The sequence below is a fragment of the Cavia porcellus genome, unplaced genomic scaffold (assembly GCF_034190915.1).
Source record: "Cavia porcellus strain 051 isolate PalLab524CR breed Dunkin Hartley unplaced genomic scaffold, mCavPor4.1 scaffold_7, whole genome shotgun sequence".
In the NCBI taxonomy this organism is placed as follows: Eukaryota; Metazoa; Chordata; class Mammalia; order Rodentia; family Caviidae; genus Cavia; species Cavia porcellus.
The window spans coordinates 5,339,144-5,364,592 of NW_026947490.1; the positions used below are offsets into that span (position 1 = coordinate 5,339,144).

At 44.7% G+C, this 25,449-nt stretch overlaps 1 protein-coding gene across 4 annotated transcripts in view; it reads right to left on the reverse strand.

Annotated features, from left to right (window-relative positions):
- Positions 1-25,033, reverse strand: part of Ifnar2 (interferon alpha and beta receptor subunit 2) — a 52,503-nt gene extending 27,470 nt beyond the window's left edge. For 3 of the 4 annotated variants that reach the window (XM_013149743.3, XM_003467270.5, XM_005002486.4), the window contains exons 1-7: positions 24,755-25,033; positions 13,819-13,910; positions 12,689-12,730; positions 11,446-11,569; positions 10,119-10,288; positions 7,592-7,749; positions 3,176-3,344 (exon numbers count right to left, since the gene is read on the reverse strand). In XM_013149743.3, the coding sequence (XP_013005197.1) occupies positions 3,176-3,344; positions 7,592-7,749; positions 10,119-10,288; positions 11,446-11,569; positions 12,689-12,730; positions 13,819-13,876 (721 nt within the window). In that variant the 5' untranslated portion in view covers positions 13,877-13,910; positions 24,755-25,033. The remainder of the gene's footprint in view (positions 1-3,175; positions 3,345-7,591; positions 7,750-10,118; positions 10,289-11,445; positions 11,570-12,688; positions 12,731-13,818; positions 13,911-24,754) is intronic. The other variant, XM_063252487.1, reaches the window with a different exon arrangement.
- Positions 25,034-25,449: the final 416 nt, after the last annotated feature.

Sequence of the window (25,449 nt, forward strand, 5' to 3'; positions counted from 1 at the left end):
CATTCCTGGGCTCATGGCCTCTCTTTGATTTCAAAGCTAGTCTTTTAGCCTGTCTTGATCCTCAGCCTTTGACCTCTGCTCCTGTGGCACTGCTCATTCTCTGACTCTTAAGCCCTCAGTGTCTCTCTCCTTTCTAAGGATCCATGTGCTTACCTGGGGCCCACTTGGGTGGCTCAGGCTCATTTTCCCCAAGTCAAGATCCTTATTTGAATCACACCCACCAAGTCCCTCGGCTACATTCACATATCCAGGATGGGAGGTCATTACTCTACCTACCACACCTCCCTTGGCTTCCCTTGAATGCCACCTCTCGAAAGCCTTCTGTGGCCATCAGTGGCCCTGCCCATGTCCCCTTGATCTGTCAGTGACAGACCCTGTGCTACTGTGCACATCCGTGACACATCTGAGCTGCAACTTGTCTAAGGTACTGCCCTTGGCCAGAGCAGCGCAGCCCACCTGGGGGCTGTGCCACATGGCACCACTAACGGACCGGTGAGGATCCAGTTCATGCTCAGAGAATCTCCAGGGCTCAGGCTCTGCTGAGACCACACATTAGCTTCATTCCTCTCTTCCTGGTCCCTGTTTGTTCCTTCATTCCCCATTCAACTTGAGGTCCCCCTCAGCAATGATGAATCAGACTTGAACAAGATTTCTCATCCGAGGTTCTGCTTCTGGGGAATCTGAACCAAGACAGGGCCCTATTTAAAACAGGGGACCTATCCCCACCAGCTAGCTTGTCCTTCATTTCCCTCCCTGCATGACTTTTCTCCCTAGTGTCGATGGTCACTTCACATACTATCCATTGCAATTTTTAAACCTTATTATTCCAGTTCCTACTGCAACATAGGTGCCTAAGTCAGGGATTTTTATTTATTTTCTTCATTGTTGTCTTCCCAGTATTAGGAGGGAAATTGGGCTTGCAATACAGCTCTTTGTTAGATGAATGAACAGACCTTTTCTCTGGGGCCTTACTAAAGAGACAATCAATTAATTTTTGGGCTTCAAAGGGAAAGCATTTTGTCAGACCTCTAAGATAAGATCCCTGCTACCCCTCATCAGTTTGCCCTGAGACTGCAGTGTTTACTGCTGAGTCTAAGTTAATGCTGGCTTCCAGCTGATGGCCCTGATGTCCACTCAGCATCACAGCTGCCTGGACATAGAGTTTGACTACTTAGGGGTAGTTTGGAAGGCAAAGAGGCAAAGAGAGATCTATGTCATCTGAACTATTTTAATACTGATTTTCAGGAAGACTCTACATAGTGAGGGATCCATGCACTGGAACCATCTTGGATAATGACAGGAGAATGGAGCTGACTTAATGTGCAGAACAATGTACAAGCCAAGTAAGGTCAGACTGACCCAACACCATGTTCCTGCATTGCTGTGCCTTTGCAGGTGGATCACAAATGTCCAGGTACAAAGGGCATCCATGTAATGCACGTCCACTTCTCAAGGACTGTCAGCCACCCCAGGAGCAACTCGGGGTGTCAGGAGACCCTCACCTGCCTGTTTTGTTCCTAATTGGAATTATTTTATGTATGGAAGAACACGGTTTGTACAGAAGATCACGATATGACACAAAATGACATGTATTTGGTCTTCGTCACTGGCTCCAGCACAGAGCTGCAGAGTGCCATAGAATTTCCTGACAGACAGCAGTGTGGTCTTCTAGTTCCAAACTCCCACATAGGAATTATTATGGATGGAAGTTCCCTCCAGAACTTTAACTGTCAATGTGACCAGTATTGACAGGTAGGACTTTAAGAGGTGTCGGGGATGCAGGGGGACTGCTCTTGTTACTGCATTAATGCCATTATTATGGGAATGCCTTTGACACTGTGGAAGTGGCTTTGTTATAAAAGCGCCCCACCTCCTGCTCTCAGCACATAATGCTTCCATTGTGCCATGACGCAGCAAGCAGACCTTTCCATCTTGGACTTGCCAGCTTCCAGAACTGTAAGCAAGAAACCTGTGTTCTTTGTAAGTTACCCAGTCTCAGGTATTGTGTTATGGCTACAGAAAATGGACTCAGAGACCACATCTGAGTTGATGGGAAGGATGTGCCTCCTGGTGGCAAAATGCAGCTCAGTGGTTTCTGGATGAGGGCTGATTGATAGAAAAAACAAACCACAAGATTCGAGGGGTTCTGATTCTTGGTCATAGTGTGAGAGATGAAGTGAACTGTCGGACATCTCCTTGAAGTCAGAGAACTGGTGTTGGAACCTAATTATGTAAGAGCTAAGGCATAAAGATTCGGTATATGATGTTAGGTTTCCCTTATTTAACGAATGTCATAAAAATACCTCAAGTGAAAACTTGACATACTTTTCCTTTAGCATCAGTGTGTGCACCACTGGGCTTTGAGGCTCACCCAAGGATAAAGTGACACTGTGCTGTGGCTACAGCTAACCCTAAGCACCACAAGTCCAGGGACTCGGGGGTGATTCCACAAATAACTACACCACTTAAAATTCCTTTCCTTCTACATCTGATCTGAGTTTTACTCTGCTCAATCAGAGACTTCCACTGAGGTGGGGAAGCTGAGAAGGCCTTCTCTGAGGGAGACTTTGCTTTTTGGTAACCCAGCAGAGATCCAGTTACTTCCCAGGTAACAGCGGGCAGAGAAAGCACCTAAGCTTGCAGTTTCTCACTGCACATTACTGCAACTGTTTTACTGTTTTGCTGTCTTTGCAAGCACTGGGCTTTCTGTCTTCCTCAGTGACTGTCTCATCTACATGCCAAGTTCCCCTTCTTCTCCAAGCAAAGGTCCCAGCTCCTGCCAGCCCCCATTGAGCTAAGCACGGCACCCAACCTCAGATTCCAAAATCCTTCACCTTCAATGCTTTTGCATGCAGTGGCTTCAAATAACCGTGCATCTTCCAGAGACTGGCTTGAAGAGTGGCCAACCGAAGGCATGTGGCTCTGCATTTAATCCTGATTCCTCGAAATAAAAGTGTTTCCTTTTCAAAAAGGTACCTTGATCTTATAAAGGGAGATCATCAGATCATCCTAATGATAGGACAACACAGCTCTGAGCACTAGCTGGTGACCAATAGAAAATGTCTCTGGGAGGTGCCTTTATTAGAAGAAGCATCATAAGGGTACCAGGAATTTCAGGGTTTTTTAAATGGGTTTTTATGTCAGTAAAAATATGAATTTTCAAAAATTAACGTACCTGATTCTTGGCCAGGCTGATACAGGATGCATTTTAGGGGAGCTTTTACTGTTGGGGTGAAACGTATTGACTCGAAATAAACAGATACACAGTAGTTTGTGTTTGGAATTAAATCATTAAGGACATAACTGAAGTTTCCAATGAAGCTTCCATTTATTGGGGGTTCATGCTGAAAAAGAAAAAAACACTCTAGTAAGAATTTCATTTAGAGGCAGGCTGTAAGAAACTCTTTGGGATTCTGTCTGTTAAATCCTAAACAAGGTCAGAAATAGCACAGGCGTGACAAGGGGAAGAATTTATAAATTCCTTGGGGCAGCCAGCTCACCACAAAACTGCATGTATTTAAACACATGTACATATATCTACCTTATAACCACGAAATCTAGTCTAGCAAATTTGTTTCCTATATGAAGAAAAGTCCCAAGAAGAATGAAGCTCTCTATGATGTAATTTTTACAAAATTATCTCATCTCATTGACAACAAGGATCTAGTTTACACCTTAGAAAGGGCTTTCCCATATACTGACTCCTTTAACTGTCAAAACTATTGCTCCGGTTTAGATCTACAATGTCTCCAAAAGTTCCATGTGCTCCGGCATAGTGCGCTCTGGGGAAGAGACTGAACTGTGCTGGCTCTGACTTCAGTGAGCGGACTAACCCACTGACGAGTCCACTGGCTGAATGAGTTGGTAGGACATAGTCTCTACTGGAATGGAGCAGGCCAAAGAGTGGATTTTGTTTCCGGCACATTCCTCTTGGGTTGTTTCTCACTCTGCTTCCTGGCTTCCATGAGGTGAGCATCTTTCCTTGGCCATGCCCTTCCGCCATGATAGTTCTGCCTCACCACAGCCGAAAGTAACGGAGCCAGTTTACTAGGAACTGAAACCATCAGTCCAAACCAACCTCTCCTTTCAAGTGTTTTGTTGAGGTATTCTGTCAGAGGCACAAGGCTGACTAAACACAACCAGCTACACAGATGAGGAAACTGCAGGTCAGAGTGGCCAAGGAACTTGTCCAGGATCACAGAGCTTGTGGGCAGTAGGACAGAGGCCTATGTCTAAGGCATACTGCCCCTCTTTTCCTCCTGTAGTTCTGTTACAGTTCAAGAAATACAATGATGTACCTGGGTGCAGTAGTGGAGGCCTATAATGTCAACACTTAGGGAGGCTGAGGCAGGAGGACAGCAAGATCAAGTTCTGCCTGGGGAACTCAGCAAGACCCTTCCTCAAATTAAAAAAATAAAAAGGCTGGGGATGTAGCTCGGTGGTAGGACACCACCATGTGAAATCCCCAGTATTAAAATAAAGTTTGATGAATAGCAAGTTTAAAACAAACAAACAAAACCTACCTTTTTATACTGTTTTGCTAGTAAAATTCATTTTACTAGCAATTTTATAGATTAACATTTCTAGCAGTTCAAATGCAGCCTTTGGAAATCCTGTGTTTCTACAAGTTTCTGTCTGGAAGGAGGGGGTGTTATGAAACAGACTCACAAGCCAGCGAATGAAAAGGTCACATGTGGAAATGAACACTGAAAGGAGAAAAGGACAGGAAGGGACTCCCACTGGGGGAGGGGCGCAGTGTGGCCGAGGGGGGACAGCTGGGCACTGAATGAGTCCACAAGGCTGACGTCCTGTTTCGTGGTGCAGATGGAAGGCCCCACCTTGCAGTCCCCCTCTGCTCTATTCTGTATGTCACCAGAGTGTGTGTCCCCCAAGGGTTTGTGTGCTTCAGTTTAATCAGTAGTGCGAGGTAGAAGGGGATGAAACCTGACTGCCTAAGGACTTCAGAGGCAGGGTCTCTGAAAGGCAGCTAGGATGGGGTCATCAGGGTGCAGCCCCACGACTGAACCCTGGTGGCTTTAGAAGAAGAGACTAAAGAGACCAAAAGAGACACCTGTGATCCCTGGCTCTCACCCTGTAATGCTCTGTGCTACACTGAGACTGACAGCCAGGAAGCTATCACTAGATATAACCTCTGGACCCTCAAACCTCAGAACCATGAGCCAAAATACTTCTTTAGAAAGTATGCAGTCTCTGCTACTTTGCTATAGTAACAAGAAACAGACTAAGGCACGCTTTGTCCTCACCACTCCCTACCCCAGGATTGAGACCAGGACCTTTGTACTGAGGTACATTCCTGGCCCTATACTTCTTGAGACAAGGTCTCTTGAAGTCACTAAATTGCCCAGGGTGGGCCTGAACTTGTAATCTTTCTGCCTCAGCCTCCTAGAGTGCTGGGACTACAGTCATATACCACCATGTCTAGCCAAGACATACTTCTTTAGGGATCTGTGCTGCATATTCCACTTCCCGCCCTTATCTGCATAGTCCCTGCTCCCAGCCTAGCCCCCTTCCATGAGCTCTTAAGATCCCACCCACTTTCTGTCACTCTAGGACATGGCTCCAGGGTTCTCCCCCTGCAGGAATATGCTATAATTTCTCCCATACAAAGTCCCTCTGTGATCCTGCCTTCCACTCCAGCTAGCGCTGCATATTCCATCTTCTCTTAATTGAAAAACTTTTCAGAAAAGCTCCAATTATTTTCCTTCCTTTCTTTCTTGAATCCACTCCAACAACACCTTTGCCACATGACTCACCAAAGCAACTCATCTCAGGGGCCTGGTGTCGGGGCACTCAACACACAAGAAGCCAGTGGCTCCCCAGCATGCCTCTTTAGCTAGGAGACCCCCTTTCTTCCAGACTTGGTGAAGCAACTCCAGATCCAAAATCTCCTCCTAAACGCCTTACGCGGACCTCAGATTTAACATGACCCAAACCGAGCTGCACTCATTCACCCTTAACCTCATTTTTCTACCACACTGTGCATCTGATCTACCTGAAAATACTGTTTTCTCCCATTATTTCTGCAAAATAAAGCAGAACTTAGTTGCTTTTCATCACCCTACCCCAGCGAGGGGTCCAAGCTACCATCATCTGTTGCCTGCAACATACCATGGGCTTGTTTTAGTTTCTTGATTTTCTTTAATCTAGAAAAAGTCTATTGACTCCAGTTTTTCCTCTAACCCTGTTGTCAATATTCTAATAAGCATGTCTCATTTCAGAAACAGTGGTCGAAAACACGGTTAGTAGCTCATGCTTTGAACAAGAGACCTGGTTGAAATGTGACAGTGAAGACACCTGACCAGGCTCTGAGTCTCCCCTGTTATTTTTGCTCCCTCTTCCTGGGCTGCTGGTCCTGATTCATAGGGAGAATTTCATACAAAATAATGATAGTAATTACACAATTTGTCACCACTAATCGGATCACCATCCTAACAGGTCTTCACTGGCGTTATAAGTTCCAACTTTGCCCTCTACGGTCTCTTCTTAACACACCAGCCAGGCTGCCGTATCAATCAGTACTTTTTTGTTTTTGTGCTGCTGAGGATTGAATCCGGGTCTTTGTACATGCAAGGCCACAACTCTACCACCAAGCCACATCTCCAGCCACGACAGCTGCCGTTTTAAGCCTCGGGTCCTGCAGTGGCTTCTACCTTACTAGACTCACAAACTCCTCCAAGCTCTGGCTGCTTTACACTCTGATCTCACTTCCCTCTGTTCTCCCCACTTGGTTTTCAGTTGGCTCCCCACTTGGCTCCCCACTCTGCTATTTTCTCAAACCTACCAGGTCTTTTCAAAGACTGAAATGGCCCTGCTCTGACATCTGTTTTTTTTTTTTTTTTTTTTTTTTTTTTTTTTTTTTGGTACTGGGAATTGAACCCAGGACCTCATGCTTACCAAGCAGGCACTGTGCCACTGAGCTAAATCCCTGGTCCTTGTAGATTGGTTTTACTTGCACAAGTTGTATAATTGATAAAAGGCTTAGCAAACCAAATGCTACTATAGCAGTGCAAGCTGGGGTGTGCATTTGGTTGATTTTTGTACTTCTCAGCATTTCCGAGCGATGGCACCAACAAATATCCACCCGTGTCTTCTACCACTGTCAGCCTGAGGTTACACACGCTGGGTTGAGTCCTTAGAAGAAATCAGAAAAGGACAGACCTGCAGGAAACACTGCTGTTTTGCTCTCAGAGCAAAGGACACACGTTTTCATGTGTGGCTCAGCTAAGCTACCCCTTCAAAGGAATCTCACCTTGACGTGCTGGGCTATGGTTGTTCTCCCTGTGTGCATCACTGTCCCGTGTACACCACACACCTCTCTCTTCTGTATCCATCAGTACTGTGCAAGTGGTTTATTCTCTTAAAGACACAGCTACTGGGAAAATCAACTTATTTCTACAGAGAACGAACCACAGTCTTGTTTCCTAGAGGCAGCGAACTGATGGCCAGAACTTTTCATGTGAATTGTTCAACTACACGTTTGTCTGTTTGATTACTTATCTATTTTGAAGAGAATCAAATATACCCATGGCCAACTCTGAACTTTCTGATTGCAGTAAGAGAGACCCCTTACCCTCTTAACATTGTTCTCCAAGTGTTCCTCAATGACAAGAGACGCATGGTCACGTAAGTCTTCCTTATACACCATGGGAGCCAATGATGGAAATGACACTGTCACACTGATGTGGTCTGCAGAGCCAACAACCTCAAAGTCTGGGGGTTCAATAGCCACTGTTTAGGGAACAAAGTCAGAAACAAACCGGACATCAGTCAGTGCTTGCATAACCACAGTGCTTCCTGTGGTAAGATCTAGTTTTATTGCTTTTCTTTTTGGGGAGTATTGGGAATCGAACTCAAGACCTTACACTTAATCAGGCAGGGGCTGTGCCACTGAGCTAAACCCCAGACCCCCTAGAAAGAGGGGGAGAAAAAGAAAGAATTTTCTTTTTTCTCCCTAGCGTTCTAGTTACAGTCTGCTATTTTTATTCTATTTATGAAGAATTGAGGTTAAAAAAACAAGTGCATGATTTGCTTAACATTATTACAGCAAATTGACAGATTTGGGGATGGAATCCAGCAACTTTTTCAGTTTTCAGGCTAGACACAACATTAAAAAGAACTGATTTTCACAGTGTGATAATAATAAATAATAATAGAAAATCATTGTCAAAGATACAGACAGCAATTGTCTTCGCAGTTATTCACTTTTTAATCTATGCTATATAAGCCTAAATGCATAATATTCATGTATAGTTACTAAACTAGGGTATATATTTGTAAATACCTATACATGTACCATATATACACACACACACACACACACACAAAATTAAATCATTCTAGATCACATGGTTTTGTTCATATAATTTCATAAAAATATATTAATGCATATTTACATATTAATATATATTTACCTATATCAAGGGCTAGCCAGTTACAGGCCATGAGTTGGCCTTTTGCACAATCGACAAGCTTAGAATGGTCACTATTTTTTTAAGGATTGCAAACAACAACAACAACAAAAACAAAAACAAAGAAGGAGCATGGGACAGAGATCATATGTGCCACAGAGGCTAAAGCATTTCTTGTCCAGCCCTTTGCAGAAAGACTATGAATCCCTGACTCACACCAAAATTACTCTCAAAAATTACTCATTACCTCTACACAGGTATGGAGCAACCATCTGCCTTGACTGATAGATTTATTCATTCACTCACTTATTTGTGACAGTTTTGTTATATATTACAGCGTGGCCTTGAACTTACTATGTAGCCTGGGCTGGCCTCAAACTCACTGATTCTCCTGCCTCCCACAAGCTGGGATGACAGGCATGCACCACCACGCCCAGTATAGGTATGGAGTGACAATCTGTAAAGAACACTTTTCAGATAGAAAAACTGAGGCTTAGATCAGCAAAGTAACTAGCTCCAGTTACATAGTTAGGAAGAGGCAGGCCCAGCTGTGAGCTTATAGCTCTAAATCTAAAACAGCTCTGAAGACCTTCCTAGTCACAGCAGAGCAAATGATGATCTTTTTGTGGGGAGCGGCTAAGCTGGAGATCGACCGCATAGTAAGGGCTAGAGCAAAGTGGAGTGCCAAAGGAAGCCATGTGAACAAGTTGCTGGGACCAGAGCAAAGCCAGGCCCAGGAACACGAAATGCCAAGGCAACCAGCTGAGCTCTGGCTCGGTGGCACATCAGCACGTGTCTGGCCTTGGCGTTTGCTCTGCTAACTATAGCACACAGAGCTCTGAAAATGTTCCGCTTACCATGTTCTCTACAAAACATTGCGAACTCACATTTTTTTGACTCTGTCATGCACTTCCCCACTTTTTACTATGTATAAAGACACAGTAAAAACGCGCAGGGTTGTCGCTGCCTTTCCATCACAGAGGACAGGTCCCACCCACCCACCCCAGCTTTCTTTTTAGTACGCGTCTATAGTTTTTGCTTAATCTCTCATTGCTCCCTCCCGAACTCCGTTGATCACATGTGACACAGCACTTTCTTTTTAGTCATCTGTCTCAATATTCCATTTATTTCTATTAATACACAATGTTTAAAGTGCATAACGATAATTACCATTATAACTGGAGAAATGCACAAGTACAAAATACACCTCACTTCTTTTTTCCATCCCTTATCCTTCTCTTTCCCTGTTCCTTCAGCCTTTGATCCCCTTCCCATGTGCAGAAGCTCTATTTTCCTCCTGTCTTTTTCCCTTCCCATCCCTCCCCCCTGCTTCTCTTGTTCCTCCATGCATTTGAAAAAGATTTCTCTTCCTTTTTACTTTTCTCTATTTCTCTCTCTCTCTCTCTCTCTCTCTCTCTCTCTCTCTCTCTCTTCCCCCCCTCCTCCCTCCCCCATAGAGACGGTGTATGGCACAGCAGTACTTCACTGTACAGATATCACACTGTCTTTATTCACTGCTGATGGGCATGGAGGCCACTTCCAAGATTTAACTACTGTGAGTTGTGCTGCCAGAGACATGGGTGTACCTGTGTCCCTGTGAGCCTGCGTCATCAGCCTTTAACCCCTGGGGAAGACACTGATGACGATCTTCATGAGGATGGCAAGATGGAGAAATAGAGCTCAACTCACAGTTGGTGGTCATGATGGACCCAGCGCACTGGACCAGCAGTGCTGTCCCTCTGTATGCTTTCACCAGGGGGATGTACATCTCATGCATGTCTTGCCACACATCTGTTAGGTCACAAAATGAGCTGGTGATGTTGGTACAGTTCTTCACAATCTTCATACCTTCTGGTTTACTTTGGAAAGAATAGAAAAGGGAAAACTTTAGCATTTGCAGAATGAGAACCCATTTCTGTGCCTGGCTTTCTCATTCCCTTTAAGGCTCTGCGTGGATATCACAGTATCAAACTGTCTTCCCTACCCGCCTTATTTAAAAACAGAACACTTTATGCTGTCTCAAGCCTCACACTCAATCCCTCTCATTTGTCATTTTTCTGCATGGCATTTACCTCCACCCGCTACCTCACACTTTTGTTTCTTTAGTCATGCTTTTGGAATTTTCATTTGCAGCAGGCAGGGACTTTGATTCATGGAAAGAACCCTTGGTATACTGCAGGTACTCAGGAAATATTTACTGGATGAATGAATGAACCTTGAGCTTTCATGGCAGAGGCATGAGACCGTCCTTCCTCTCCTGTAAGAACAATCACTGCTTTCCTCCAGAGCCCTTCCCTCTCTGCCTGAGGGTCCCATGGTCCAATCCTAAGCCTACCCTGTGCTACTTAGGAACAACACAAACATCGGATCTACCATGCTACAGGAAAGTGTGACCACTCAATGCACAGAGAAACTTTAAGACCCGATCAGGTCAAAGGCAAACTCATGACAGACCCTCCACGGGGCCCCCATCAACAGCTGTAAGCCAAATAAGCAACCGAAGGACACTCCACAGGGATAGAGGATAGAATGGCTTTTCATCTGTGACATCACTAATCCTTGTGACAGCCCCTCAGTGGAAACTTAGCTCAGAGAAGTACAGCTCCATGCCAAGTAGCAAGCTGATTTGTGTGACTCCACCAGACTTTGGACCTACGCTTGTCTTAGACCAGGCCAGGCAGCGTTCTAGTGTTTACCATGCTTCCATGAGTAAAGAAAAGTAGACACACACTATCAATATGCTCGCCAGACCTTTAAACATTCTGATGAATTAAATTAGAGAAAATACTAGAAAAAAAACCAGACCACTGCCAGTGAGGCTCTGACCTGTAGAAACTGGCTTTGGTCATAAATACAAACTTTGTCAAAAATAGTTTGGGATTATTAAAGTATTCCATTGAATTAAAGGTGAATGAGTATTTTGCCTTTGGCTTTTTAAGGTTTGAGGAAGAAATGAAAAGACGGCATACTAGAAAGATAATATATTTAGCAAGAGAAAAATGGAACATCAACCCACCTCATGATGGTGTACTCGAATGCATAGTGAGTTGGCACAATGGAGTGGTTTTTCAACTCCCACAGTAAGATCAATCGGTATTTTCTGAATGTCACCTTGAAATTACAGTGTTCACCTGGATCATCTAAAGAGAACAGGATAAAAACCACTGAATTCAAGAACTCATAGACCTCAAACCCATGTCCCCAGCAGGGGCCTGAGAAACACAGGAAGTCTACTGGGCATGGGGAATAAACTATTATTATTCACTAGTGAGCAACATATTTTCAGGGCACGAAAGTTTAGGAAACAGGAACTCAGGACTTGGTAAACAGAATTTGGACAGAGGGCTTCCGCAGTTCTCACAGGCGCTCAGAAGCCCAGAGGGCCAATGACCCAGGACATTCTGAGCCACGCAGTACCTATCCTCTATCCTCCTTCACTCCATTCCCTCAGCTCAGTGTGCTGCAGGCTTTCCTTTTTCAGGATTTCTCACTGCATTTATTCACATAGCCACTGAGAAGTCACCTGGGTTCCACTATTCCTTTTAGGCATTTAAGCCCCACGAAGGTACTGAAGTAGGTACTATCAACAGACCTATTTTCCAGACTGAGTCTCCAAAACTTGAGTGTACAATATCAACTCAAAAGTTGAGTGTACAATATCATGCCCTGTGGAGTGGTACTGATGACGGACACTCTACTGTGCTACTTGTCAAATTTTGCCTTACAGGGTTAAATTTTAAAAAGCTCAGTGACATCTCGTATGGTTAAGAACCAAGATTTTGCTTTTTGATCTTCAGATCTCACTGCTGATCAGAAGGCTAGGCACACATTCCCTGCTTAGTGAAGTTTTCTGGGCAGATACATATAGGTGGGTAAGAAGCTGAGTTACAAACTGTTTTTCTTTGTCTGGAACCAACAGATGGAGACACGTAAATTAAAGGGAAATCACTTCTGAATTACTTTTTGTTTGGCATAATAGGTGTCTCCTGATGTTCTCTGAGTGAGATTAAGAGTTTTAACGTTCTTTCAAGCGGTTTTGAAAAGGATCTCCAGTATTAATTTCTTGTAATTGTTTTGTGAGGCAATTTTGAAAAACAGAGTTAGCTAATGTTAGCTCCTTTTATACATAAAGGGCTCTGATAAATTAGGAAATAGATGTAAGGTCAGAAGTAAAATCTCTCATACTTAATATGCCTAGATAGCTCCCCCAATACTCTGAATCTTATACAAAATTTAACCAAGCCAAGAACATCTCCTACCAGGGGAAATACGTGGGGAATCCAACGCTAGGCTCACGTACACTAGGAGAAAGAAAAACATGTTAGAGAAGCAACAGTGATTTATCTGGACTCAACTTAAAATGACCACACTAAGTTTGCGTTACTTAAAGCATCAATTATCACATGCATTAATATTACACTGAGATTCTTTGTGCTATTTAAAAAGCTCAAGCAAATGGTTCTTAGGTGACATCAGCACCATCCGTAGCTGGTCCCAGGATTGCATCTGGAATGGACCCAAAGGAAGATCCATTTAGGAACTGACACTAGAACCAGGGTTGGGTTGGCTGAGGAATGTCCTGAGAAGCAGGTACTTTTCTGAAAACTTCCTCAGAACATAAAAAAGCATGTTGCTAGTTAATAATTTTTAAAAGTAAAGACATTTCCCAAGGATGATGGAGGAGAGGAGGGGGTTCATGAGAGGGATGAATGAGTCTTATCTCCTTGGACGGGTGGGTGGGGACATTTGTTTTCTGGATGTCACAATGACTCAGGGGTGTGTGTGAATTTCCTGGAAGTTTTAGAAGGTGGACATCGAGGATGCTGGACATTGTTCAGTACATGAACAGTGTGCCCACGACAGCTGCCCCACTCGTCTGTCTCTGCTGTTGATAAATTACGTAAGAGATGACTTTGATACTGACACTAAATCAAAAGGAAGGCAGAGAAGAGACATGAATGAACAGTACTGCAGAAAAAAGGTGGCTAATAAATAAAATGCAGAAACTGAAGTTCTGGGGGCCTTTTCATCTGGGTGGCTTTGGTAAGAGATAAGGGTTTGGCCTCCTCCAGATACACTAGTACGTGTAGTAAAAACAGAAATTACTCTTAAAATTAACGTACAAGGATGGTCGCCAATATTACAGACTTGTATGTTATTTTTGCTTTTCTGTTCGTCTTCCTAAAATTAACAGCAGGTAAAGACCCATACTTAATTCAAGGCATCAATCAGCCTTGGTTTCCTAGCTACTGGCCCTTGGACACCTACATTAAGTGGGCTGATCTGGGTCCTGCATCAGTCAGGGCATCAGTTTGCTGCTTTGCACCAGAGCTCTGGCTGAGGCTAACACGGGTTCCCTCCTCCGTGGCCAGGGTAAGGTAATACTTACCCACGAGGCACAGGGTAAGCAATCGGATGGCCCAGGCACGGTGGCTTGAAAGCATCATTGTCAGTGTTTTAGTCTTTTCCTTACTTCCACATCTGAAAAAAAATCAGTATTAGGATATCAAAATCCTGAAGTGTCTAATAAGACTGTAAAAATAAAAATGGAATGAAGAAAAGACCCCAAGAAATAGGAAAATTCCCAATGGAGGCCTTCCCTTCCCTCCCAGGAGCACGGCCAGAGGCTCAAACAGCTTCCTGTACCAATCCCCTACCCAGCAAGTACAAGTGTTAAACACAACCTCTGAACAAGTAACAATCACTGGGCTAAAAAATAAATGGAAACGCATAAAAAGCTAAACAGTGAAGAGTCTTGTTTCCATTGAGAAGGTCCTTTCTTTATTGATTTTGTTGAATATTTTGAGTGTCTTTATGCACAAGGGTAAAAAATACATGTATGCTTATTTCTTTCCTCGTGTAGACAAGAGATAGCAGGCTGCGTCCCTGTTTTATTTCATTTTTTTCTACTTAAAAATTTATTTGCGAGTTTTCTCCCCATACCTGATCAGAAAGAGAAATTTCTTGTTTTTGTTTTTTAAATAGTTGCAGAGTGAAATAAACAGGACCACATACATAAATACCACATTGTTTCTCTGGAGTGAGAAACCAAAAGTGTAACTAAAGAACTAAATGTATATATGTATCGTCAAATAGGAAGAAAATGTTCAAATGGGGAGGCAAACAAGGGAGAAGGAAAGAGGGAAATTGTTAAAAAAAAAAGTCAGAAAACAAGAAAAACATGGAAGAAAAGTTTTTTTGTTGGTCTTTTTGAGACAAGGTCTCACTCTGCAGTTGAGGCCAGCCTTGAGCTCACTTTGTGAACTAGGCTGGTCTGGAACTCACAATGATGCCTCTGCCTCAGGAAAAAAGCTTTTGTAAATGGGGAGGGGAGGAGGGGTTGGAGGGAAGGTAGGAGGAATGGGAAAAATAAAACAAGCTATATCACTTACAGGTACAAATTCTCTGGGACGACTGTGATGATTACGGATATCTAAAATGCACCAATAAAATGCGATTTTAAGAAACCGTAATCCCCAGCACCAGGGTAGAGAGGCAATGACGTCATCAGCACTCTACCTCCCCCCAGCGGGTTAACAATGGGTGGGGGGGCACGCGGAGGCTCACGACTGAGGAAGCCAGTTCGGTCCTCTCTTACTCCCTCGCCATGCGACTACTCTGTGATGCAACGCCAAGGTCCTCACTAGACCTGGTTCCTCAATCGCGGGCTCGCCAGCCCCCAGATCCGTGACCCCGTGATATCTGTTCACTAGAGATCACCAGGTTATCCGCGGTGCTGTTACCGCAGCACACGATGGACCAGGACCTAAGCAAGGGGCCTCACAGCGACGGTACCTTCACCACACTCACGGTACCAGCAGAAAACTGCACTTTCCTGTTTCACAACACCTGTTATACAGGCTGTTCCCTATTTACACTTTCGGTTTCTGACACCAGAGAAACAATGCAGTATTTACACGTGTGTCCGGTTTATTTCACTTAGGAGTACGGTCTCGAAGTGCATCCATTTTCCTATTAATGTCTCGAGGGTTTCCTTCTTATGGCAGAGTAGTTCTTTGTGGCCATTGTATAAAAGCACTACATGTCCTTTAGAATCTTTAGAATATTTTCAGAAAGACGTTATTTAATCAAGGGGCATTTATAAATGCGTGGACATATCTCAAGGGAGCATGCAGTATCTCAAAATAACCAAAGGGGGCGCCATTACCACTCTGGGCTTGAAAGGCAAAAGAGAGGACAGCAACCCTGGAATGTGACAGTGGGGAATCCAGTGTGAAGACCTGCGACGGAGGGAAATGACACCACATGCGCAAGGTGACTGTGCAGGGAGGGAGCTGCGGAATAAACATCCCTGTGTTTCCATGCCTCCTCTAAGTTGGGACTTCCCGTTGGTTAAACCCAACCGGAAGCCACATGGCAAGGGGGCTGTGTCCCTACAAGTCAAATGCCCAGGGCACAGTACAGGGCAGGGAAGGTGAAGGTGAGTACGCAGGGGCAGACAAAAGGGACCTGGCAACTGGACTAAGCACTTGTCATTCGGTAGAAACTGCCCATCCTGCAGGAGGTACCAGGTTACAACAGTACCCATGACATGCCAGCGCTTTGGTTCCCCACAGCCTCTACATAGAGATGTCTTGGATTTTCATCAAATTCATAAACGAAGTTATTTCCACCCCAATATTAAATTTGCACCTCTCGTCTTCTGAATGAGACTGAGCATCTTTTCATATTTATGGGCTCCTTATACTTCTTTCCTGCTAAAAGTCTGCTCCTCCCTTTGTCCATTTTTGTACTGAGTTGTGCTGGTTTGTACTGATTTGCAGGAAACATTTGTATGCATGAGGGAAACTGGCCCCTCGTGATATGAACCATGTGTCTTCTCTGTATGTCATTTTCCCTGTCATCTGCTTGTGCTTTTAAAACTACTCAGAAATTTCTGGGTTTCAGGTTTTCAGATTTCAAGATATAATTGGCATCATTTTGATATCTGTGGGTTCTGCCCCAGTAGATTCAAAGAACTATAGGTCAAAACTATTAGAAAAACTGGCATCTGTGGTGAGCATGTACAGATCTTTGCAGCCTTGACGTTATTTCCTAAACAATGCTGCATAAACAATAGCGCCTGTTTATGTAGCCCTCACCTTGAATTAGGGCTCTGTGTGATCTAGAGTTAATGTAGAGGCCACGCCATGATGTGGGTAAGTCTCAGGCAGACGCCACACCATGGTTGGAAGGAACTTGAACAACTAGAGTTTTGTACCCATAGCAGTAGGGCGGGGGTTGGGTGGGAAATCCCCAAAAACCCGGAGAGATGACACTGTTTTCTTGCTCAACTTCCGATTTTCAGTCTAAGAAAGAGAGCCATCCCCACTCCAAGGCAGATAAGACCTTTGTTTTCTTTCTTTCTTTCTTTTTTTTTTTTTTTTGCAGGGGGGGCGGTAACTGGGTCTTTGCACAGAGCTACATCCCCAGTCCTTTTTCTTTTCTATTTTCAGGCAGGGGCTTGCTATGTGGCTGAGAATATAAATATAAACTTGTGATCCCCCTGCCTAAGCCTCCTGAGTAGCTAGAATTAGTGTGCACCATCATGCCCAGCTGAAGAAGAATTTTAAGGCACCCTCATTGGTCTTGGTTTTTTTTCCTCTGCCTCTCTCATATCTTTTGTCCATCCAAGCAACTGGGTTCTATAGATTGAGTGTTCTTCAGTTCCCCCAAATACTGAGGCAGTGTGAAACCAGCAAATCAAACTAGTAAAACTAATAAAAGACCAAGAAACAGCAGATTGAGCTCAAGCTACAAACCACCTGAAAAGTCCTCCTGACTGCCACGGTGACAGGTCTTACCCACAATATTGTTTTGGAGAAACCCAGGAGACTTCAAGTCAACATTTCTGTCTCTTCTACACTAATGGCCAATACATGAAAAAAATGTTCAACATGGCTGGCTATTCAAGAAATGCTAATTAAAACAACACTGAGATTCTATCTCACCCCAGAAAGAATGGCTATCCTCAAGAATCAACCAGTAAGAAATGCTGGAGGGGCTGTGGGAAAGAAGGAACCCTTTTAGGCTGTTGGTGGGATTGCAAACCAGTATAACCACTATGAAATCAAATTCCATTTGACTGGGGTATTTACCCTCTAGGTATCTTCCCAAAAGAGTTAAAGTCATCTTAATTTAGAGATACATACATACTTATATTTATAGCAGCACAATTCATAATAGCTAAATCTTGAAAGCATCCATCAACAGATGAGTAGAAAATATGAAAACAATATGCACAATGCAGTATAAGGGTTGCATGTTTGAAACCCAGGGCCCTAGACACAGGGGCCCTCCAGATTGCAAATTCACATCAGAGGTGATACCCTTACACCCGAACATTTGCCTTGTGCCCTTGGTCGCTCTGGTGTCCCTTCAGTGGCTTAGGAGTCACATACACACACACGCACATGCACACACACACACACACACGCACAGACACACACGCAGGCACAGACACACACATGCACACACGCAACGTAATTCCCTCTGGGAGTAGTGATGCATGATTGTAATCTCAGCACTCAGGAGGCTGGAGCAAGCAGATCACTGCATTCTGAGACCAGCTTGAACTAAATGGAGAGACCCTGCCTCCAAAAAGCAAAAAACAAACCACCAAACAAAAAATGAAACCAAACTGTCCCTCTGGCCCTCCTCTCCTTGCTGTGTTCCTGGTGACCCATACTCTACTTGGAACCCACTGTCTAATAATCAAACTCATGCTTGTTTGAGAAATCTAATTTCCAGTCCCGCTTGAATCCCAGCCTTGCTCCCTAACATCCTCCTGACTACAGATAGTACAGTGTCCCTAAAACAGCACTCAGTGTCTCAGCTCTGAAGCCAGGGCCATCTTTCCTCCCAAGCTCTGCATGTAGAAGGTTCCACACTTGGTTTAATGCTTTCCTGACGCAGTCTTAAAATTTCCCATACTTTAATCTTTGCATCTGTGGTTTATTGGTGTTGTCTGCTAGAACGGCACACGGGCCAGGCGGGTGCCTTGGCTCTCACGTGGATGCTCCCCACAGCGGGATGGGCTCTCTGCCCTGTGGTTGCTGCTGCCTTTTGGCTGGGGCCAGCCGGGTCACACTGGCAGAGAAACTCCCCTGCCATTGCCTGGGAGCTTGGCACAGGCCGATGCTCGCTGCATTGCTGGGTAGGCGGTGAATAATGAACTGAACTTGGAAATGTGATACAAATCCAATCATGCAACTCTTCCCAGAAATTAAAGCAAAATGCCAATGTGTGCAAAGGAGAAAATAACAATCACCCTTACTTCCACCATCTGGCACCAATCATTAACACCTTGGTAGATCTGTTTCTGGTTTATTTTGCACACGTCTTTCCTGTCTGTAAAAATTCAACATGCTCATTTTTTAAAAAATGAGAAGAACATATAAAAGTACATCTCAAAATCCAGATATCACCATTAATATTAAGTAAACATGCTGGATGTAGAGGTGCATGCCTGTAATCCCAAGGAGGCTGAGGCAGGAAGATTGCTGTGAGTTCAAGGCCAATTTGGGCTACATAGTGAGTTCAAGACCAGTCTTCACATTTGAGACGCTGTCTCAAAACTACACCAAACCAAACCAAACCAAAAAAATTAAGTGAACACAAGCCCACAAATCTTTCTATATTCACAAATGTGTGTGCACATACAGTTTCATCTAAATTTAATTCTACTTAAGGAAAAACCACAGTAAATCTGAGGGAATTGTGAATTTAATGCTTTGTGGGATTTTTTTGGTTGTTTTTTTGTCCGTAAGAAAGAATGATTTCCTATAACCTGTCAAGTTTTCTTTTTGGTATTGGGAATTGAATTCAGGACCTTGTGCTTGCCAGGCAGGCGCTTATGCTGATGAGCTATATCCCCAGTCCTGTCAAGTTTTTAAAAATGTTTTACGAAAGATATTAGGAAGCTGGTGTTAGGCTGGACCTGGGAGACCCCATGTCTCTCCTTGCAAATGGTGGGAAACAATAGGATGCCCTGGCAAACAAGAAGGAAGAGCATTAGACCAGGACCTGTACTACGCGTCTGCAAGGCTTTGACTTCAAATGAAGTCATCCCGATCCTTTGATGCTCGGAGCCCAATTCCAAGCTCTCTGTCTACCCAGCTTCCCCTGCAGCTGCTGCTGCTATCACTAGGACTTCAGCCTGCCTGTCGGCAGGGAATAAAATCTGATCTCTCCCACGGTTTTGGGCTCTGGTTATTGCCTCATGCTCCCATTTACCTGGCAGTTGGAGTATCCTATATTCACAGCTTTTAATTTTAAGCCATATTTATTGATCTATGCTTTGAAAGATGGTGACATTACATTCTCGTATTTCCTTCCCTTTTCCTCTCCTACTTCCTTATTTCATTGCTATATATTTTTGTCTGTGCTTATAACAGTTACACTCTATTCCACTCATAATCCCTCTTTCTTTCTCTCTCTTTCTCTTCCAAGCTGGGCTTGAATTTGCAGTGATCCTCCTGCCTCAGCCCTTTCAAGTGCTGGGATTGCGGTGTGCTGCACTATGCCCTGCTCTAGCCACACTTTCTTACATTATTTCTACAAGATGTTTTGTATTATTTCTACATTTAAATGCTATAATTACCGACAATTTTCATTGCCATTTCTCTACCCCTGGGCTCTCTATTTCTTCATTTCTTATTGTTTGGGTTTTCAATAGGACACAAGACTTTAGAATTCTCTTTATGCATCTTGAACAACTATTTGTAAAATGACAATATGTAAACATCAACTAGTGATTTCTTACTGTTTATTTTTTTCTCTGAACGTATGTATTATTTCTACCTATTTTCTGTTTTGTTTAGTCTTTCTTTAAATAAAATTTTTTTAAAAAAGAAAAAAAGAATTCTCTTTATGTGAAAAAGTCATTTTCCCCCTTTCCTTTTCTTTTTTTTGGCAGCGCTGGAGACTGAACCCAGGATTTGTGTATGCTAGGGAAGCACTCTTTCCCTGAGCAAAATCTCCAGCCCAATACCTGAGAAATCCTATCACTGCCTCAGACAAAGTATCCTGAGGGAAGTGATGGCCAACGGAGTACTAAATTGCAACCTAAAACCCACTTATTTACCACAAAGTGCCAGCACCACAATTAAACCAGATACTGAGGTTTAGTTTGGGAGAAACAACTCTGCATGAACCTGCTTTGTCTTAAAAGAAAAACACAGTAACTTGTGTGCCATAGATTCGCTCTCTACCACCACCTTAGGGAAGTGTCTTTCCCTTGGAGATTTCTCCTTAGAGCTGTTAGATTCTGCTGTTCAGCATTACACCGGCCAGTCTGAGTCCAGCCTGTTTTCACTCCTTTACTTTCTCTTCCTGATTCGTAAATGGTTTTTCCTCTGAATCAAAACCATGTGAAATTTTCCTGGAACACCACATGTTCTTTTGGTCTACAGAAGTTTTTCTTCAATTCAGTAAGATTGGGGCTGGGGGTTTATCTCAGTGGCTTAAGCACCTGCCTGAGTTTGATCCCCGGCACAAAAAAAAAAAAAAAAAAAAAAAAAAAAAATCCCAATTCAGTAAGATTTCTTTTGTCCTGCTTTTATTTGCATTTTTGCCATTTTTGTTGGTTTCTCTATGCCAGAGATTCTAATGGTCCTAAATGCTTGGGCTGTGTTTTGTCTTCTATATTACATTCTTTTAAAAGGAATTAATCTTTGTCTTTCATCTACTTTCATTTGAGTTAAATCAAGTTAAATCAATATTGTATGTAGGCCACTATTCAAATATTTTTGTATGCAGTAGTATTTTCTCTGTTCTTTCCTCTTATTTCTTCTGTAACTATGTTTGCACGGTCTTCAATTTATTCCCTGGTGCCGCCAGTCTAAGTTCATTTACATTTCTTTTTCTCATTTTGGGTTTTGTCTTATTGAATACAAATTTTTACCAAGTTGTTGCAAGGCATAAGGAGTTATATATACATATCTAGGTATATATAACTGTTTTTACAGTAAAACTTTTGCAAGCCGTGTTGCTCTCCTTCCTTGTTGCACCCCTTCCATCGCTGCGCTTGGAGGGCTTTCGCCGTCTACTGAGGTGACAGCACAGGGAAATCCGGACTTCCTTTTCCCTTGATTACTCCTCCAGATTTCAGTGCGGTTGGGAAAGTGGGGACAGCTGGACAGCTTCTCTAGGCCCTGGTGCTGGGACAGCTGGGAGGGCAAGGGAGAGAGCGCTCTGCTTTTGGTCAGAACACTGGTCCTGCTTCCCGCAAGCATGAATGTGTTTCCCCTGCTGTCGGCCCTGGTGAAGCAGCACCAGACACTGGGCTTTGGCAGACAGGCATGGTAGAGGGCATCACAGAGCATGGAGCCAATGCCAGAGCAGGCAGGAGGCAAGAATAGTAAGCAACAAGCCTGCTTTCTTTCTGTCCCTTTATGTTCCATCCAATCCTATTGACTGGTGCCACACACATCCAGGGTGGGACTTGTATTATTCACACCTAGTTCCTTGCTAAACTAATTTATTTATCCCACACCCTAAACTAGTGTCACATATCCATGATCCAGCCACATCCCTCTAATCTCACCTATGACTGCGTGTATCTTGGAGGGGACATCTAAATCCAAGCCATATATAACACACTGTGTTGGTTACTTTTCTCTCATTGCGGAGACAAAATACCCAATACCCAAAATTAAGGAAAGAAAGGTTTATCTGGCTCAGTTTTTGGAGGTTTCAGTCCACCATAGCTTGGTTCAAGACAAAGTGGCACGTTGCAGGGGCAGGAGTTCACGGCAGCAGAAAACAGCAAAAGCAACAAGACCACAAAGGGAGGCGCACAGGCGAGCTCTTTCTGCACCTCACACTGTATGCAGGCCCAGTTCTTACACCCATAATCTCAGCACTGGACTGTGACTCAATCACAAACTCTGTGAGTCTGCTCCCATGACCATACAAGGCTTTGGGGGGACACTCAGACACAAACCATAACATTTTCTCTCAATAAACATAGTCTGTGCTTAACCTCTGTTGCTTCTAAAATTCATTCTTCGATTTTTGAGAACACAATCTCATACCAGACATCTAGCAGATTGAGAATTTCCTTCTCCTATATCATATGGACCCCCAGTTTGCGAGCACCCTGACTGTAAGGCAATAAGTGTGCCCCTTTTCCTGCTGGCTCCAGGGGACGTTTTCAGTGGCTCCTAATTATGTGCTTCCCACTGAGAGACCTTTCTGCTTTCTTCTTTTGCTCTCTCTTCTCTATTTCTCAACACTCCCCAGGTTACCAGCCTCCTCTGCCAAGTAACTGCTTTTTATTTTATTCCTCCCCGGACTGCACACCCACTAGTTTCAGTCTTTGAAGAAAAAAGGAGCCCGTAGTGATTCCTCAATGTTCCTGAAGGTTGGGCCCAGAACCTCCCTTTTCCAGAATGCCAAAATTCATTGTGCTCAGGCTCCTCATGTAAAAACTATAGTATTTGCACAGAACCTGTGGCTCTCTTCCCTGTGCACTCTACCATCTGTGGATTACTTATATTTTATGCAGTGTAAATTGCTGTTATATGTATTGCTTAGGGGTAATGATAAGGAAAAAAGTTTGGACACGTTTAGTTCAGACAGTTGGCTGAACCTGCAGGTGAGGGACTGCAGATGAGGAGAGCTGACATAATGTCAAGCTTCATGCTAGCTCAAGAATAGTTCATGAACTTAAAAAAAATGTATTTTTCCTTTTCACATTTGAACATTTTCAAAATCAGAATGCTTTGCACAGAGGCAGGTCACAGTGTAACTGACAGTGCTTTTTCTTCCTTGGTTATACACAATAATAGAAGTGTACCCCATAGTCAACGGCACTTTCTTGGTAAAATATGAAGGGTGACCAAAGAATGTACCTGTCACTGACTTCAACAGTCTGAAGGTAACAGGAAAATGAGTCCAAAGTGGCTAAGTTCAAAGTGGCTGTGTGTGGGTGTGTGATAAAGCACATATTTTAAAACCAGTTTCACTTCTAAGAGACTTCTTCTTGAGCTATCGTCCTTCTAGTCAGTTGGCTTTTTTTTTTTTTAAAGACAAGTCATCATTTGTCAAACAAGAATCAAAACCCAAGCAGATTTTCTTTAATTTTTGAATAAATACAGGAGAAAGTTTAAATACAACAAAAAGAGTCAAGCAGACTTTTGATGATTTAAAATCGAAAAACACTTGCAAACAGTAGCAGCTAAAAGTTTAAGCCACTTCCTGAGGCAGAGATCACTACTTAGCAAGCAGGCCCAGATGGCTAATGACATTTATGAGATGTTTTCCTTACGGCAGACCCTGTCATGGCCTCTGCGGCTTCCCTCCCCGACTACTATCCATGAACAAGTGCCTGGCCAGGCAGGGGGCAAGGACATCCTGGGATTTTAAGCCTCTGAGTCCTGAGCTGACTTGGGGAGCAGGGGGTCAGGCAGGCCTGTCTCTCAAAAGCTATTCTTCTCTAAGACTTCCTGTCAAACAAATGAGAACATCAAACAAATATTACAACGCAAAAGGAGGTGGGATATCCAGAGTTTTCCAATGAAATCATCGCTAGTCAAACAAACAGGTAAGTGGAATCACCTCGATACTACATGCCACTGGTTTGCTCTCCGTAGAAACGCAAACTATGAGCATCTTCCAATATTTCCCAGGTATTGTTCCACTATCTCATCTCTGGCCCCGAGAGGGACTCACTAGAGGGCCCTCTGTTCCATAGGTCCCCCAGCCCCAGTTTCCAGGCTGTGGATCTAAGAGGCTCCTGCACGGAGTCCCCCCCCCCATCTCTCCTGCACCGGAACAAGGGATGCTTAACTCTAGGACTTCTCTGGGGGTGGGGATGGGGAGGCCCGAGGCCCCAACCCAGAGGCCCAGAAGGGTAACCCAGTTTTGCAAGGCGAGCGGGGGTTGATGTTGAAGGATCATGCCCTCAAACTTCACTACGGCTCAGATCTCGCAGTGACAAGTGCCTCGGTGTCCTAGCCACCTTTGGTGAGTCGGTGTGGGCAGTGGGGTGTCTGGAGGTGCTCAGAGATGGCATACAAAAATCAGGGGCTCCCAGCAAGGAGATGAATGGATGAACGGCCCCGCACCCGAGGCCCGCGAGAGCTGCGTTGGGCCCGTCCGCGGGGGCCGAGGGCCGGACCGGGGACGGGGTGTCCCTAGGGCTGCACTGAGGGCGGCGCGGGACACAGCCCGGGCCCCAAACCCAGGGGCGGGGGCAGGAGGAGCCACAGTCTCTCGGCGCAGGAGAAACTGGAATGGGATTCCGGGAAGAGGCTGCAGAGGGCGGCCCCGCTCCGTTGTCCGGCGCCGGGGATCCCCGCGCGTGCCGATCCCCGCCTTACCTCGGTGCTCCGCCCCGCAGGTCCCCGCCGCCGGGGCCGGGGTCGCGCCGTCGCCAGGGATGCGCGAGGGGGGAGGTCCCCTAGGCTGACGAGGGCAGACAGTGGCAAAGCGGAAGCGGGCCGTGAGGCCAGCGGTGGCCGCTGAGTGCGCTGGGGAGGACCCCGGGCTCTCCCCGGGAACTTATCGCGTGCAAGCTGAAACGCTTTGGGTGCCGGAGCACTGCAGAGCGCGAGGTTTGCAGCCGCCGCCTGGAAGGCAGGCCCGGTGGGGCGGGGCGGGGGCGGGGCCGGATGGGGCGGGGCCAAGGCGGACCGGGGCGGGGCCTGATGGAGCGGAGGCGGGGCGGGGCCTGGGGATTTCAGCCTAGCCTTGCGGTCGTTGGCCCCTGCTGATGGCATCTCTTGCATCATAGAGCCACAGAAAAGTTTTAACAGTTTTGGAGCTACAGCAGTGTTTTTAAAGACATTCTAAATCTGTGCTGAACGAATGAACCAAACACAGATCGATTCTCTCCTTGACCCTTCGTTTACTAGTTTTCTAACCCTCTTTGAAATCAATCTGCAATTAATAAAACCTACTACTGGGTTATAAAGGCTTGACATAGTGCAGGGCTGAGGCAGGGCTTTGGAAATATTGTACAGATCGTCCCTCACCCCCGCTTCTCCGCGGTCTTTCCCTCTTATTCCGACCCCAC